This window comes from Podarcis raffonei, chromosome 3, assembly GCF_027172205.1.
Source record: "Podarcis raffonei isolate rPodRaf1 chromosome 3, rPodRaf1.pri, whole genome shotgun sequence".
Classification (NCBI taxonomy): Eukaryota; Metazoa; Chordata; class Lepidosauria; order Squamata; family Lacertidae; genus Podarcis; species Podarcis raffonei.
In genome coordinates, this window is record NC_070604.1 from 122,512,449 (window position 1) to 122,530,793 (window position 18,345).

The 18,345-nt window shown below is 44.7% G+C and overlaps 1 protein-coding gene across 1 annotated transcript in view; it reads right to left on the bottom strand.

Moving 5' to 3' along the window:
• OTOF (otoferlin) overlaps positions 1-18,345 on the bottom strand; it is a 199,326-nt gene that overhangs the window by 23,735 nt on the left and 157,246 nt on the right. Inside the window, exons 30-36 of the mRNA XM_053383844.1 lie at positions 16,628-16,758; positions 15,015-15,044; positions 12,427-12,561; positions 11,408-11,474; positions 8,140-8,276; positions 6,435-6,569; positions 1,014-1,151 (exon numbers count right to left, since the gene is read on the bottom strand). Of these exons, the coding sequence (XP_053239819.1) occupies positions 1,014-1,151; positions 6,435-6,569; positions 8,140-8,276; positions 11,408-11,474; positions 12,427-12,561; positions 15,015-15,044; positions 16,628-16,758 (773 nt within the window). The remainder of the gene's footprint in view (positions 1-1,013; positions 1,152-6,434; positions 6,570-8,139; positions 8,277-11,407; positions 11,475-12,426; positions 12,562-15,014; positions 15,045-16,627; positions 16,759-18,345) is intronic.

Genomic DNA, 18,345 nt, shown 5'->3' on the forward strand with positions numbered 1-18,345 from the left:
GCAGCTGGGCCATCACTTACAGCTACTCCACTACCGGTTGGGTCAAGGGAGGCTGAGGCGGCCTCTGGGTCTAGTAACCCACCAACATCTCCAGAGCTGCAAAGAGTAAGGTCTGAGAAAAGGAGAGACCTGAGTACTTGCAGGAGGAGTGCTCGCCTTCGGGCGAGACAGGGAGGTGAGTTGCTGGGGGATCAGGACTGGCCGTTATCCTGACAGAGATAAAATGCTGTCGGACCCTGCCCCAGGTTGCAGGAGCAACATTACTAGAACCTGCCTGAGACCCTGTGCCTGACCTTGCCTGGTTTCCTGCCTTGGCCCTGTCGGACTAACTTCTCGTGGAACCTTTGGACTCTGGACCGGTCCTGGACCGCGTTTCACGGGTTACCCCTGGGCCCAGCACAAGGCTGACCTTAAGGTACATACAGGGCCAGATTGAGGTTTGATGAGGCCCTCGGCTCCTGAAGATAATGGGGCCCTTTATATGTCCAGCTGTCCTTTGTCAACAACAAATTGTCATTTTTTTGTGTTGAATAAATGCTCTATGGTCATTTATGGACCTCATAGGTATCTGAAGCCATTTGCACACGTTGCCGTGCACCCAGTCCATGCAGAATGTAGACACCCTATATATAGAAATGAGCAAACCAGTGATATTTGAGGGAGCAGGCAGGGTCCATGACTTGCATTATAGGAGCCTACACAACACAAAACACTGTTGTTGTATGTATCTCACTGTACACAAGTTGTACAAGTGACAGTAAAGTATTTCAATTTCAATTTCTCCTTTTCTCTAGACTAAAAAGTCCCAAACACCACAACCTTTCTTCATATAGGAGCCGCTCCATCCCCTTGATCATTTGGGCGGCTCTTTTCTGAACTTTTCCCAGACCTATAATCTCCTTTTTGAGGCAAGACAACCAGAACCTGGCTGGGGGCAGCTCAATGGAATCAAATGCTTGGAGCTGGAAGGGCTGTAAGAAGAAAGAGAAAACCATGTGTGTCTGTTTGCTTACCCTCACCACGTAGACCCGGACCAACACGTTGATGGGGTCGTTGCTTGGGATGCCCTGGAACATGCCGAAATTTGGGTCGTACCCCGCCTCTTTGGTGATGTCATCAGGGAGTGGCACTTTGTAGACGCACATGGAGCCCTGCAAGAAAAAGTGGGAGGATGAGGAGGTGTTTTAATCTGGTTAAAAGGGAATGCAGGCCTGGGCAAAGCAATAATAATAATAATAATAATAATAATAATAATAATAATAATAATAATATTTTAGTTATACCCCACCCATCTGGCTGGGTTTCCCCAGCCACTCTGGGCGGCTCCCAACAGAATTAAAAGCACAATAAACCATCAAACATTAAAAACAAAAGCAAAAAGGGAGCACAGCCGAATCACAGACTCAGAGATTTGTAGAGTTGCGAGGCACTCGCAAGGGTCATCTAGTGCAACCCCCTCTGCAGTGCAGGAATTGCAGCTGAAGAATCCCTGTGGCATGTGGCCTCTTTAAAAAACAAAAACCTCTCCCTCTCGTGTTTTGGTGCACCAGAATAATGGCACCAGGAATAACAGACCCCCAGCTCCATGTGGAAAATGCAGGTTTGAAATCAGAAAATTGGAAATTTCTACTCTTCCAGGTTTGTCAGCTTGTTTAAGATAGCTCTATGTATTTTTATTCATTCATTCAGACAAAGTAATAATCATAAATGAATAAGAATAAAAATGTCCACCCCACCACTGAGACCATTCCATTGTAACTATCCAACCTCCCAAAATTTCATCACCTCTTAAAATGGTTTGACCCCTTTCTGTTTTAACAGGGCAAATTCCACAAACACCCTCCATATCTCCTCAAAATTATTTCTCCTGCATATTCCCCGTCTTACTTTAACAGCACATGTTAATTTATCATTAGTAGCTATATCACACACCTCTTTATACCATTCTTCCATTTTATATTCCCCTTGCCCCTTCTACTTCCTAGCTATAATAACTTGTGCAGCTGTCAATAAATTTGTGAGCAAGTCCAGCAGAAACAAAGTCAATAGACTTGATGGCAGGATTTAAATAAACATTCACATTATTAGTACTAGAAAATGTTTAGAAGATAGTGAAATATTATGCTGTATTTACTTTTATTTTTATGTTTTTAGGCTTGATGTTATGTTATTAATAACTTTTTCTGTTAGGAGATAGCAAAGTGGGTGAAAAGAGAGACAAACCAGAAGCGGAAGTTGGGGAAAGCCTGGAGGGGAGGGAGGGAGGAATATATAGTAAATGTTAAGAATTTGAGATGTATATAATGAATGAAAAAGAAAAATGAATATTTTTTTTTAAAATAAATAAATAAATTTGTGAGCAAGTCCTTCACAGCCTGCGAACCTTCTACCCCACCGTAAATAGATAATAATGCAACTTCTGGATTTTCAGTCAGCTTTAACCCGTGATTTCTGTTATCTTAATAATAATAATAATAATAATAATAATAATAATAATAATAATAATTTATTTGTACCCCGCCCATCTGGCTGGGTTTCCCCAGCCACTCTGGGCGGCTTCCACAGAGACCAAAAATACACTAAAATGTCACACATTAAAAACTTCCCTGAACAGGGCTGCCTTAAACACCCTCTGCCAGAAAAATTGTACATAATGACACCTCCACCACATGTGAACATAATTCCCTGTTTTCTGGCATCCGTATTTTGAAATCCTATCCAATGTGAGAGCTAGACCATAAAGAAGGTTGATCACCGAAGAATGGATGCTTTTGAATTATGCTGCTAGAGGAGACTCTTGAGAGTCCCATGGACTGCATGAAGATCCAACCTCTCCATTCTGAAGGAAATCAGCCCTGAGTGCTCACTGGAAGGACAGATTCTGAAGCTGAGGCTCCAAGACTTTGGCCACCTCATGAGAAGAGAAGACTCCCTGGAAAAGTCCCTGATGTTTGGAAAGATGGAGGGCACAAGGAGAAGGGGACGACAGAGGACGAGATGGTGGGACAGTGTTCTCGAAGCTACCAGCATGAGTTTGACCAAACTGCGGGAGGCAGTGGAAGACAGGAGGGCCTGGCGTGCTCTGGTCCAGGGGGTCACGAAGAGGCGGACATGACTAAACGACTAAGCAACAACAACAAATGCAGGAAAGAGTGCAGGGAAAGTGCCTTCCTGATCTCAATAGGCAGGGAGTTCCAAAGATCACCCCTTTTCTTGCAAATGTGGAATGAGTATTATGTGGCAGTGCTGGTTCTACAGATTGGAGTGGTCAAGTGGGCATGTATTGGGTCAGAATATCTCGTAGGTAAACTGGCCCCAAGTTGCTCAGGGCTCTGTATACTAATAGTAACACATCAAACTACCAAATTGGCGGCCAGTGCAGATCTCTGAGCACAGATGTTATTAGCTGATGCACTCTTGCTCCTGGCAGCAATCTGCACTAAACATAGCTTCCAGATCAAGCTCAAGGGAAACCCCACACAGGGTGTGTTGCAATTATGCAGTCTTGAATTAACCAACCCCTGAACTACTGTGGCCAAGCAACACCAGGGGGTCACGAAGAGGCGGACATGACTAAACGACTAAACAACAACAAATCCAATGTGAGAGGAGGGAGGGAGGACCACTACCCATTTCTAGAAGTATAGAGGCATCACATCTCCGAAAAGAGGGCCATAAACCCCTGTATACACAGGGATGTGTATACCTGTGAAGGGATGTGTATACCAGGGATGTGTATACCTGTGAAGAGATCCAAGATTTAGAACCTCAAAGCCAAAGTGAGAGCATTTGGGTCAAAATTAAGGGAGAGAAGAATAACAGTGACCTCATTGTGGGAGTTTACTATAGATCCCCAAGCCAAACGGAGGACATAGATGATGCCTTCCTGGAACAGATGGCCAAGCATGCAAAAGGAAGGGAGATAGTAGTAATGGGGGACTTCAATTACCCGGATATTTGTTGGATGTCAAACTCAGCCAAGAGCATAAGGTCAAACAGATTCCTCACTGGCCTTGCAGACAACTTCATTGTCCAGAAAGTGGGAGAAGCTACAAGAGGAACAGCCATTTTAGATCTGGTCCTAACCAATGTTGATGACCTGGTTAGTGGGGTAGAAGTGGAAGGATCATTAGGCGCGAGTGATCATGCTCTTCTGAAGTTTACTATACAGCGGAAAGGAGCAGCCAAGCATACTAGGACTCAATTTCTCGACTTTAAGAAAGCCGACTTCATAAAACTTAGGGAAGTGCTGGGTGAGATCCCATGGACAGTAATACTAAAAGGAAAGGGAGTTCATGATGGCTGGGAGTTTGTTAAGAGGGAGATAGTAAAAGCACAACTTCAGGCAATACCAATGAGACGGAAACATGGAAGGTGCCTAAAGAAGCCAGGGTGGCTATCTAAAGAACTTTTAACTGAGTTAAGATTAAAAAAGGATGTGTACAAAAAATGGAAAAGGGGGGAAACCACCAAAGAGGAATTCAAACAAATAGCCAGCACGTGTAGACACAAAGTCAGAAAAGCTAAAGCACAGAATGAACTCAGGCTTGCTAGAGAGGTTAAAAGCAACAAAAAAGGCTTTTATGGGTATGTTCGTAGCAAAAGGAAGAACAAAGAAACAGTGGGGTCACTCAGAGGAGAAGATGGTGAAATGCAAACAGGGGACACAGAAAGGGCTGAACTCCTCAATGCCTTCTTTGCCTCAGTCTTCTCCGATAAAGAAAACAATGCCCGACCTGAAGAATTTGGAGCAAATGATTCAGCAGAGGAAACTCAGCCCAGAATAACTAAGGAGATAGTACAAGAATACTTGGCTAGTCTAGATGTATTCAAGTCTCCAGGGCCAGATGAACTGCATCCAAGAGTATTAAAAGAACTGGCAGATGTGATTTCAGAACCACTGGCAGTCATCTTTGAGAATTCCTGGAGAACAGGCGAAGTCCCGGCAGACTGGAGGAGGGCAAATGTTGTCCCTATTTTCAAAAAGGGGAAAAGAGAGGACCCAAATAATTACCGCCCAGTCAGTCTGACATCAATACCAGGGAAGATTCTGGAGCAGATCATTAAGCAAACAGTCTGTGAGCACCTGGAAAGGAATGCTGTGATCACCAATAGTCAGCATGGATTTCTGAAAAATAAGTCATGTCAGACTAACCTGATCTCGTTTTTTGACAGAATTACAAGCCTGGTAGATGAAGGGAACGCAGTGGATGTAGCCTACCTTGATTTCAGCAAGGCATTTGACAAGGTGCCCCATGATATTCTTGTAAAGAAGCTGGTAAAATGCGGTCTTGACTATGCTACCACTCAGTGGATTTGTAACTGGCTGACTGACCGAACCCAAAGGGTGCTCATCAATGGTTCCTCTTCATCCTGGAGAAGAGTGACTAGTGGGGTGCCACAGGGTTCTGTCTTGGGCCCGGTCTTATTCAACATCTTTATCAACGACTTGGATGATGGACTCAAGGGCATCCTGATCAAATTTGCAGATGACACCAAACTGGGAGGGGTGGCTAACACCCCAGAGGACAGGAACACACTTCAAAACAACCTTGACAGATTAGAGAACTGGGCCAAAACAAACAAGATGAATTTTAACAGGGAGAAATGTAAAGTATTGCACTTGGGCAAAAAAAATGAGAGGCACAAATACAAGATGGGTGACACCTGGCTTGAGAGCACTACATGTGAAAAGGATCTAGGAGTCTTGGTTGACCACAAACTTGACATGAGCCAACAGTGTGACGCGGCAGCTAAAAAAGCCAATGCAATTCTGGGCTGCATCAATAGGAGTATAGCATCTAGATCAAGGGAAGTAATAGTGCCACTGTATTCTGCTCTGGTCAGACCTCACCTGGAGTACTGTGTCCAGTTCTGGGCACCACAGTTCAAGAAGGACATTGACAAACTGGAACGTGTCCAGAGGAGGGCAACCAAAATGGTCAAAGGCCTGGAAACGATGCCTTATGAGGAACGGCTAAGGGAGCTGGGCATGTTTAGCCTGGAGAAGAGGAGGTTAAGGGGTGATATGATAGCCATGTTCAAATATATAAAAGGATGTCACATAGAGGAGGGAGAAAGGTTGTTTTCTGCTGCTCCAGAGAAGCGGACACGGAGCAATGGATCCAAACTACAAGAAAGAAGATTCCACCTAAACATTAGGAAGAACTTCCTGACAGTAAGAGCTGTTCGACAGTGGAATTTGCTGCCAAGGCGTGTGGTGGAGTCTCCTTCTTTGGAGGTCTTTAAGCAGAGGCTTGACAACCATATGTCAGGAGTGCTCTGATGGTGTTTCCTGCTTGGCAGGGGGTTGGACTCGATGGCCCTTGTGGTCTCTTCCAACTCTATGATTCTATGATTCTATGATTCTATGATTCTAACTGTTCTGAATCTGCTGTGCGTGGAGGTTTGCAGATGACAGCCCCCCAACTCACTTTGAACCTGCCCACGATGCGATCCTCGTCGGCTGCGTGGTCATCGTCATCACCAATCTTCCCCCGAAAGAGGTTGAAAGTGTGCAGCCAGTCCTCAAAGTAGTCAAATTCCGTCTCCAGCTCTTTGGGGAACACCTGGAAAGGAGGTGAACCCGGGAAAGCAACAGCGAAGCATGCAAAGTAAAAATAATAATAATAATAATTGCTTTTTGTTGTATTTCTCCGTTTCATAACCTCTTGATGGCAAAAGAAGCCCCCAAACCTCACAGCAGTTTACCAAAATGATAAAATCAAGCAAAATTTTAGAGCAATGTTTCCAAACATACCAATATTTAAGATTCAGGTAGGTAGCCGTGTTGGTTTGACGCAGTTGAAATATATAAAAAAATAAAAAAATTGTCCAGGAGCACCTTAGAGACCAACTAAGTTTGTTCTTAGTATAGGCTTTCATGTGCACGCACATTTCTTCAGATACCAAGAAGCAACTCTCTCTCTCTCTCTCTCTCTCTCTCTCTCTCTCTCTATATATATATATATATATATATCGAGCAGAGGATCCATGGTTCCCCTTCATTCCCTCCTCTGTGGCTTACTTTGAAGCAGCAAAGCGGGAGAGTAAGCGGCTCCTGTCCGGCTGGCAGCTTTAAAGCGAGCGTGCTCTCTTTCCCTCCCTCCTCCCCGCTCAGCTCGCTGAAAAGCAGCAAAGCTTCTCCACCCACCCCACACATGCTCCTTGTCCCTTCAGTGTTTTTCCTTCCCTCCCCACTTAAAACGTGGTTACAAAGCACGGATCCACATGGATCCTCAGGATTTTTGCATTGGGTCACCCCAAGTTCACCATCAGATCACATAACATGTCCATGGCTACAGCCTGCACCCAAAAAATCACGCACCAACTGTTTCGTGGGGCTGCAATGGCGCAAAAATGTGGTTACAAAGCACGGATCCACATGGATCCTCAGGATTTTTGCACTGGGCTACCCCAAACTCACCGTCAAATCACATGTCAAATCACATGTGGCTGCAGCATGAACCACAAAAATCATACATCCATTGTTTTGTCAGAATATTTTTTTCTTGTTTTCCTCCTCTAAAAACTAGGTGCGTCTTATGGTCAGGTGCGTCTTATAGGGCAAAAAATATGGTGATTAGGTTAGGATTACCATACGCCTGGAATTTCCCGGATATAACTCTCATAAACAGCGTCTCAATGGAAATTGCTGAGATGTCCAGGAAAATGTGGACGTACGGCAGCCCATGTCGGCAGTGTACAGGTGAAACTCGAAAAATTAGAATATCGTGGAAAAGTTCATTTATTTCAGTAATTCAACTTAAAAGGTGAGACTAGTATATGAGATAGACTCATATATATAATCATCACAATTATAACAAATAAAGGCTTGACATATCTCGCTTTGCATGTCATGTATTAGTTTCACCTTTTAAGCTGAATTACTAAATTCCCCATGATATTCTAATTTTTCCAATTTCACCTGTAGATTTTCATTTAAAAAATAGCTTTAAAAAACTCAACAACGTTTGTGTCCGGATCTTCACTTTTTGAAATATGGCAACCCTAAATTAGGTTAAAGAATACACCTGCAAAGGAAAAATAAAAACCCCAGTCTGGAGGGGCCCTCAGGATGCAGAGTCAAACCCCCATAAATCCACGCTTCTGATGCAACTGGGATCTGGCACAGCTCACCTTAAGCTCATCGATCTTCTGCTTGTTCTTCTTCTCGGGACCCTCGGACGTCGGCGGCTGCCCCTGTTGCTGCTTCTTCTTCTTGTCTTCTTTGGGGGCCTTGACTTTCTCTTTGGTCTTCCCTTGGCCCTTGGAGCCTTTCATGGGAGAGTCATCGAGTCTGATTTCTGAGCCCCCCAAGGGAACCAGTGGCAGGTGGCGTATGGGGAGGGCAGGTGCAGCAAAGGCGGGAGACGAGAAACAGAAGGAGCAGCCGTGATGTGCATGAAAGCTGACAGACAGCCACTATCAAACCAATTTTTGCCATTCCTAAAAGGGTCCCTTCCTACTGAGGCTTGGGGGAGACCACCAGCCCTTGCTGTTAGTGTCTCAGGTACCATGCTGAAAAGGGCTGCACAGGTGAGGAACAGTGGATCCTAGATCAGTATCCTAGAAAAAAACACACCAAGAACTCTGGCCAATATACCGTATTTTTTGCTCTATAAGACTCACTTTTTCCCTCCTAAAAAGTAAGGGGAAATGTGTGTGCGTCTTATGGAGCGAATGCAGGCTGCGCAGCTATCCCAGAAGCCAGAACAGCAAGAGGGATCGCTGCTTTCACTGCGCAGCGATCCCTCTTGCTGTTCTGGCTTCTGAGATTCAGAATATTTTTTTTCTTGTTTTCCTCCTCCAAAAACTAGGTGCGTCTTGTGGTCTGGTGCGTCTTATAGAGTGAAAAGTACGGTAAGTTTCAAATGTGGGAGTGGTCCCTACTTGTAAATCAAACGTACAGAAAAGCCCAATATACACGTTGATCTACCCCCATTTAGGTGAGGAATCATATGATTATATGCTGCTTTAGAGTTTTTAATTCGATCCAACACATGTAATTATTAATATTCGTTATTTCCAGTCATTTTCTCTGAGAAACATAGAAAATAACAGGATATATTTACACGAATTCTTCAAACTTACACGACCCCTTAAAAATTAGTTACGGAACCAAATGCTGCGTAATACTGTTTTATGATTTATGATAATTTATAATTTGAATGTATTTTCATGTAATGTTTGATACTTCCAGCTGATGAAGGTGAATACATCAAAACAGGGCCCTGTCCTGGTTTCTGATCCATAATTGACTTCTGACTTCTGCTCAGTGATTGAAACTAAGATCTTCAAGTCAAATCTTACCATGGACGAATATGAACTTATCTCTACTCATGAACTCTTATCTTTAATACTGTAACAAATGATTGTGTTATACATATCCTTATGTGTTTGAGTTTGTAATCTCTATTTGAGTTTGTAATCCTTGTCAGAATACATACTTTTGAATAGATTAGTTTTTCTTACAATTGACTATTGATTTGCAAGTAGGGACCACTCCCACTTTTGAAACTTATATCGGCCAGAGTTCTTGGTGTGCTTTTTTCTTGGTAATAACAAGAACTCCACCTTATTTAACGTCCTGATCAGGATCCTGACACTTCCTGAGGGCCGTGGGACAGTATAGATTTGGAACAGCGGTTCGCAGAGGGACATAGTTCAGAAGACAACAGTTGGGAAGAACTGGGTGGTGAACAGCTAGGAGAAGCAGAACCAGGAGACAGAGAGTTAACAGACTCCGGTTCGCCGGAAAGTGTCCAGCCGATTAGTCCAAGGTCACGGAGATTAGATAAGGTAGCTGCACAGAAGGCGCAGTGGTTGCGAGATCAGGTTGCAAGATGAGGAAGAGACTCGGGAGGAAAGTGGGGGTAAACCTTAATTGGGAGCACCTGCGCTCTGAGAATGGACAATTTGCTCTTCCGCTGTGATCATTAAAATCTCTTTCAATGGTAAGAGACTATTTTTGCTTTGTTCTGCTCATCCGCAGCCAAAGAGAGGGACGAAACTGCTTCCCCAAAGCCGGACAGAATGCTTCGATTCATTGGGAGGGAGGTGTTCGTGATTTCTCTTGGAAGTTTGGGTGCAACTCAGCTTGCAGAAAAAGGGTCTGCACGGGGTCTAAGCAGAGTATGGGACCCCCCCAAATCCCCAAAACTATCCCTGTACCTTTAACCTCCTTGCTGACCCCTCTCTCTCTCCTTCGAGGTTTAGAGGGGTACACATTGGGTTGCATTCCCTTTACAACTTTCTGCTCCTCCTGACACTTTCTTGGGACCTCAAGGCAGGAGGAGGGAACTTTCTGATTCTGCATCAGACAGTGTCGGATCACAGAAGTGCCCCCAGCCTTCCCCAAGACATCTGACATGCCCAGCTCCAAAGTCCAATTCTGCCAGCTTTCATCGCCTCTTTGCCAGTGATGGGTTGATGACAGAAAAACTGAAAAACTGAGGGAGGTCGAGGACCATGCAGAGAGGGAGACAGAAAGTGCCCAAACCTTTGCTTTTGGGCAGTTGGCAAAGAGAGAGAGAGGAAGGAATGGAAGGAGGCACAAACACTCTGCAGATGAGGCCATGGAAGGGGGCTGCGCTGAACTCTTTTCATATGCATTAAAATAAAATAAAATGTGATGGCGTAACAGTTTACTCGAAGGTTGAAATGGAGAATTCATTTTCAACAGTTCTCAATGTTTCTACAGTTCAGGTACTTGCATTTTGTTTCATCTCTAGGAGAGGAGCTCGTTTTTTGGGGGGGGATTTGGAGAGGGCAAATCTCTATTTCATAATTTTGGAACATTTACACATTTAATAAATACTAATACAACAGCCTTTTATGTGGGTCTGTGGGATGGGGGAGTTGTTTTGTTGTTTTCGTTTTAATTACTGACTTGTGTTTCTCATCTTGTGTATTGTTTTGTGAACTGCCCTGAGATCTTGTGACGAAGGGCGGCACATAATAATAATAATAATAATAATAATAATAATAATAATAATATTGCACCGCTTGATTTAAAAAAAGAACCCAAACAAATCTCAAAGCAATTGAACCCTGCTCTCCTCCTCGCTTACTGGTCCTCTGCTAAACCTGAAGCAGTTTGCAGATATTTTGCATGGAACGAAAGCTAAACTCCTTTCAGGGGAGCCCTGGTTTTAACAGCTTCATGGCCGATCAAGTGGCCCAGAGGTGAAGAGCTGCCTGTTCCTTCAGCTGCAGTGAGAAGGAAGGCTTGACCTGTTAATTTCTGCCTGCTCTCCAGCTGTGGAAGGTGCAGGCTCTGTCAGCGAGTGGGGCTTTCCTTGTAGTTTGAATTCCCCAAACATTACAGGTTGTTTTTTTGGGGGGGTTAACTCTCCTGTCTAATCCACCTTTCGTTTCTTTGAACTCCAGATTTCCAAAAAATTACCCTCAGACATATCCATCTCGTCCTTCTCCTCCGCTTCGGCTGCAGCCGCCTCCTGCTGTCGAAGCAGCTAGAAAAAGGAAATTAAAGGAAGGTCACACAACAATGTAGGTGTTATAGGAATTCTAAGGTCATATAGCTATAAAATATATGTTCATAAATGTACAAGGCAAGCGCATACATAAGTATATAAACCACGTGTCTGAAATAGTACAGGAGAACAATTTCTAAAGCCATTTTGACTCTTTCAGTAACCTCAAATATTCCTCTGCAGTTTGGATGGAAATGGGAAAAGACTTGCCATTGTCTCTGTGCTCACAAACCCTGCCTTAAGGGCACAGCACATTTGGGTATGAATAGGGTGAGCCTGTGATCTGGACTCAGGAATTAAGTATTTATCATCACAAAAGAATGCCGCAATCACAGCTAAGGCAGCCCTTCCATATCATAGAATACACCATGGGTAGGCAAATTAAGGCCTGGGGGCTGGATCCGGCCCAATCGCCTTCTCAATCCGGCCCGCGGATGTTCCAGGAATCAGCGTGTTTTTACATAAGTAGAATGTGTCCTTTTATTTAAAATGGATCTCTGGGTTATTTGTGGGGCATAGGAATTCGTTCCTTTTTTTTATTTTCCAAAATATACTCCGGCCTCCCACAAAGTCTGAGGGACAGTGGACCGGCTCCCTGCTGAAAAAGTTTGCTGACCCCTGGAATACACAGCCTAGAAGGGCATTGAATCATAGAACTGTAGAGTTGGAAGGGACCCCAAACGCCATCTAGTCCAGCCCCTTGCAATGCCTTCTGGGATGAAGTTGTACCGGCAGGATTCATCCCACAGAAGCCCCGAAGGAATTTGGCGGCACGTGACCAAGCCAGCCTAACAATACGGGAAGAGCCAAGTATATCTCGTCTGGAATTAGAATTAGCTTTGTTTTGCAGAATGGGAGAATGGCTCTTGTGTGGCTTCCTGCCCCATATTTTGCACCAGCTGCTCTTGGTCGCCACCTGCCAACCACTCACCTCCTTCATCGTCTCGATGGAAACAAAATACTTGGACCACCAGTCCAGCATGCTCTCGTCAGGCTCATCCTCCTCCTCCTCCTCTGCACCCCCTTTCTTCTTCTTTTTCTTCTTCTTCTCCTTCTCTTCTTCCGACTGCAAAATAATGGGGAAGAGGAGGGTGACACAGGTTCTGGTTTTCGAACATTTTCCGGAAGCCGAACGTCCAACATGGCTTCCGCGGCTTCTGATCGAGTGCAGGAAGTTCCTGCAGCCAATCGGAAGCCGTGTCTTGCTTTTTGAATGGTTTCAGGAGTCGAATGGACTCCCAGAATGGATTAAGTTTGGCAACCAAGGTACCACCGTATAAGAAATCTGCTTTAAAAGGGTGAAACTGGATTTTGAATTAATTTTATAATGAATGATTTTAGAGTGTTGTGTTGCGTTGTGTTGTACTGTTTTATTGTTGTTAGTCGCCCTGAGCCCGGCTTCGGCTGGGGAGGGCGGGATATAAATAAAAATTATTATTATTATTATTATTATTATTATTATTATTATTATTATTATTATGGAAGTTTCAAAACACAATTGTATGTAATCGTGATGATAAGCATTGAGGTTGGGTGAGCAGGGAGTCACTAGTATTGCAGAAGAGGATCATAACTTGAGTGATAAAGCATAATTTTGAATCTTGAAATAAAACAAAACATTAAAAATGAGAACAGAATGCTGGACTATTTGGGCCATTGGCCTGATCCATCAGGCTTTTCTTATGCCCTTTGTTATGTACTGAGTTGAATAGGATCCAAAAGGCAGCAGTCGGATTGGTCCTAGAACAATAGGATCCAAAAGGCAGCAGTCTGATTGGTCCTAGAACAATAGGATTCAGAATGCAGCAGTCTGATTGGTCCTAGAACAATGCAGCAGTATGATTGGTTGGCAGGAACTACCCAATCATGCTCCAGATAGAAGTGAATCCACAACCTGATTGGCTTACAGTAGAATTCCGGAATTAGCCAATCATGTGCAGCCCATTGTGTAAATAATGTATATAAAGCAGATACTTTGAGGGGACTTTCATTCATTCCTCCTCACCACTATGAGCTGAATAAAGAGCATGAAATCACTTTGCGACTCTGAGTATATTTCACCCTTCGTGGGATCATAGTGCTTTAACTGTGTGGCATGGCACTCGGTTTAATTCAGCCCTCGGTGCCCGGGGAGAAAGGCCTTGGACTGACAGCTAGCAAAAGAATGTGCAAGACCTCGGTCATCACTATAATAATCTCTGGCAAGCAAGCAGCCTGATAAGCAGCAACGACTCCCCGTCAGTTTCATGTAGTTTAGGAGAAGTTGCTCAGTCTGACTCTGTTGGGATTCACAGAATGCTGTGTGAGATAATAAGTCTGCAGGCTTGAGTTTGCTAGTTGATGCAACAGGATGATGCAATACTTTCTATGGAGGTGCGGGGTCAGAGAGACTCAGCAGTAATGTGCTAACAGTTGATTGGCTGTCATCAGTTTAAAAGGGAAACCTGTCCAGCAGTAAAGTGTAGAGGAGTGTGGTCAGAGAGAGAGAGAGTCTTCCTATTTGCCTTAAGGTGCAGCCAGGTACTCTGTTTGACTGTATGAACTGCTCATATATTATAGCCTGTAGATATTTGTATTTAAATAGCTCACAATAAATATACTGCCATGAAGAACCTGGAACTCTAAGCATTTCTGCTAAAGCACCGTGAAGAATTCACAACAGTCCCTCCCCAAACAAGAACGCCAAAACCCCAGCTTTCTACTCCTTCCCTTCCATTTCTCTCTGAGCCTCTCCAACCTCCTCGTATGGGGACTGCATGACTGGCCTATCTCCAGGGTCATAGCTAGCTGCTCCAGCACCCAGAGCAGCAGGGGTGGGGTGATCCATGCACGGGGGCAGGGAGATTCACACATGGGGTGGCACGGCAATCTACCCACAGGGATGGTGCGGCGATCTGCCCAAGGGGGGTGCCACGTCAATCCGCCCAAAGGGGTCCTGCAGCAATCCGCCGGGGGGGGGCACAGCGATCCGCCTAGGGGGGTGCCATGGCAAGCTGCCTACAGAGTCCACCTGACGGACACAAGCCCCAAGCTTCCGTTTCGGGCCGCACAGGGCCCTGAGCCACCGCATCACTCCCAGGAGAGACCCATGGCTCGGGAGCGCTGCAGGCCAGTGCTGCCCCCCAAGGTGTGCTATTTTGGCACCCCCTCAGGGATGACACCCGGGGAGGCCCTCCCCCACCACCTCCACCTTTCTCCGCCACTGCCTGTCTCTTCCCCAGAAGGCACAGCCTCCGACCCTGGCTTATCAGCTGGTTGCCTGGCAACGCTTGGACCAACTTCCAACTCTTCCTCTCCTTGGGAGCTAGCAGCTTGTTCCCTGGGAAGGAGGGGGGCCGGACTGTTCTCTCTAAACTCAGACAGACAGCTCCCATCTACAGATGGGAGCCTCTTGCTCGCTCTACAGCCTCTTGCTCGCTCAGCTCAATTTCTGAGGGTGACTCTTTCACTGCGCTCGGGGGGGGGGGGTACGTTCCTGACAGTCACCACAGAGCCAGGAATGGCGCATCAGTCACTTACCACATCCACTTTCACGACCGCATCAGAGTTCTACCTCCGGGGAAAGGAGAGGGGGAGGAAGAAGAAGAAGCCACAGTTACAAAGAGAAAAGCAGGCCTGCAGTTTGCATACACTCCAACATTTCCCAGATAAAAAATAAGAACATTCCTCACTCTTCCCCACAACTGACGCTCCTCGATCTTCCATTCTCCCCCACCCAGAGCATTTCCCAACAGAAGGAGGGTCAGGCCCACCACCACTTCCCCAACGGGACACAGCAAACATGCCTTCTCTCGTCCTGAGAAAAGCTCTTAATCCCGATTTTATTTTATTTTGTGCTTTGTTAAATTTACAAAGAGAAAAGCACTGTTGGGAATTTCCATTCCACCTTTAGCTGCAGACATGTAACTGTTACGTGTCACATGTCTGTTTACATTCCAGCACAGTTTGCTGGGAACTTCTGCTGTGTATAGCTTTTGCTTTTGACTCTCTCTCTGAGGAGACGAAAAGAGAGACAACATGTTTCTTTTGTCCTGATTTATGCTTCGTAAATCCATAGCTTGTTAGTATGTTTCCACAAGCCTCACGCCTCTTCTGTTTGCGCAGTATGCTCTGCTGATATAGTGTGCTCAGGCTTTGAAGTCTGAGTCGCTGATTTACGTCGCACCAGAGATCAGGGGTTCGTCACGGCTGGAAGGGCATGATCCAGCTGGGGGCTAGGCAGCTGGCATCTCAACCCCCAAAGGATGCCAACAAGCACACACCAATAAATACATTTTAGAAAAGGGCACAGTTACATGCAGATGCACAAAACATTGTTTAGCCGGCCAGTCAAAGCTGTTTCCCAGGATTATTATTCTTATTATTCTTTCTTGAATTTATATACCGCCCTATACCCAGAGGTCTCAGGGCAGCTCACAGAAAAGATCGCAATATACAAAATAAAAATAAGAACAATAACACCCCCGCCCCCCCAAAAATGAGCCACATTTAAAAAGGGTGTAGGATGTCAATCAGGTCAACCAAAGGCCTGGTTAAAAAGGAACGTTTTCCTAGAGTGGACATGCAAGAGGATGTTTGGTCCTGTTCCTCCTGACTGGAGCATCCTTCCTTTTGCATATGAGTAGAGGTGGGCATGACCTTACTTGTCCAGGTAACAAAAGGAAGAGTTATGCAGCACACCTCTCTCTCTTTCATTTCCTTCTTCGTTTGACCAGCTTCTAGCTAGGACTGCTCTGCTGGTTCTCAGCTAGCAGAAGCACTGGGATTATTCCCCCAAATGGGGTAGATTCACATGTACATCTTTGTAACTAAGTCTGCCTTCAGGAATCCAACTGTGAACTGATGTGAGTAAACTTCTTTTATTGGCTTTGAATAAGATTGTGGTGTCTTTATTCTTTTAAGAGGGATTTAAGGGAACTTACCAGGAACGTACAATTCAATCTGAGACAGACTAAACTGTATACTTGTGAGAGGCTCACACCAGCCTGCAGCCAGCTATCTGCTGTGCATGTAAAAAGGGGGATGTAAACTCTGCTAAGTAAAGGAACTTGCTAGCACAAGTTAGGAAGGATATTAATAAACAGTATATTCTCTCCTGCCACCCTGAACATTCCCACAGCCCTGCCACTTACCGCTTCCAGCTTGACCATGGTTTCCATCTTCTTGATGGGGGCCTCGGGCTCCATGTTAACCACGATTTCCCCTGTGGGGTGAGAGATGGGTCCACCGTTGGCCAGGGCTGCATAGGCACTCATGAGCTTAGCTGGGCAGAGGACAGAAAGAGAACCAAGCGCAGAAAAAGAGGGAAAGAGAGAGAGAGAGAGAGAGAAGAAGAAGAAGAAGAAGAAGAAGAAGAAGAAGAAGAAGAAGAAGAAGAAGAGGAAGAGAATTGTTTTAGGACAAAGGTGGCCAGAAGGCAGAGATTCTGGAGAATTCCAACGGAAACAGAAACAGAAAGTGTTTGCTTATTTGCCCTGTGTCCAGAATGGAAGTCAATCCTGTGGATAGTGTTAGTTTCTGTTTGTTCCACTGTGCAGTGCTTGGAGTCACAAGACTCTGTTTACATTCCTGGGATTCCAGACTGTTGGAAGTCTTATGGAAGACAGGAGACGGGTGTGATGTTACTGGTTTCCTGTTCCTTTGTTTTCCAGTTGCTCTCTGCTTTCACAGAGAGAGCATGTATATTTCTTTTCTGTCTGCGTAACTAGAAATAAAACTCTCTGCAATGTAGCTCATATTTTCTCGTCCTTCCCTGCTGCTGGATACTCTGTGTAATGAGGGAACGTGCCTGGAGCCTTATCAGAGGCTCAGGTTGTTAATCATCGTCAGAGGCGACTCCGAAGGACTCAACCGGAGGATGAGCTTTTCCAGCTCGTAGCAGAGGCTCCGACAGATAGTTGGTGGTTGTTTTAGTCTGTGAACGGTACCTGTTTCCCTGCAAGGTGGCCTTGCCCCAAATATGCCCTCCTGACACCTTCCATCTTACAGGTGCCACATAACACCCATTCCACATCTTTGGAACTCCCTGCCTTTGACATCAAGCAGGTACCTTCCCTGTACTCTTTTCAGAGCCTGATAAAAACATTTTTTAGTAAAAAAATTTAATTTGATTTTTCAGATTAAAATTTCGCAGTCACATATCCAGCATACAGCATAGAAACAAGATTCCAAAGAATCTCCTGGACTTCTCTCCTCCCTTTGTGGGTCCTTTGGTTAATCATTTCCTCCTATCTTTTATGATAACCCAAATCTTCTCCATTGTGTCCAAAATATACCATTAAACTACAAGTCTTTTCCCAATCCTACTAACGATTTTAACTGTTTGCAATGGTTTTTAAGATAAATTACAATTTTTTCCCATTCCTTATTAAATTTTTGGTCTTCCTGATTTCTGATTCATTTTAGCCATTTTTGTATAATCCATCAACTTGGTCTGCCATGATTCTCTGGTAGGGACATTATCTTGTTTCCATTTCTGGACCAGTGGCATCCGTGAGTAACATTCGCGGAAAAACATTTCTGTTTAGACAAGCCTACTCAGACTTCGAGAAAGCTGATGTGTTTTTAGTTTACTGCTTTTAAAAAAACAATCTTTTAATTCTTTTTACTAATTTTTTTTATTGCTTTGTAAATCACTTTGTTGTTGTTGTTGTTTAGTCGTTTAGTCGTGTCCGACTCTTCGTGACCCCATGGACCAGAGCACGCCAGGCACCTCTGTCCTCCACTACCTCCCGCAGTTTGGTCAAAAAATCACTTTGAGTGTTATATAAATTTTATGTGAAATGAATAAATAAATTACATCCTCCCCTCCCCCATTCAAATTGTGTTCCCTTTGCAACGAAACAAATGT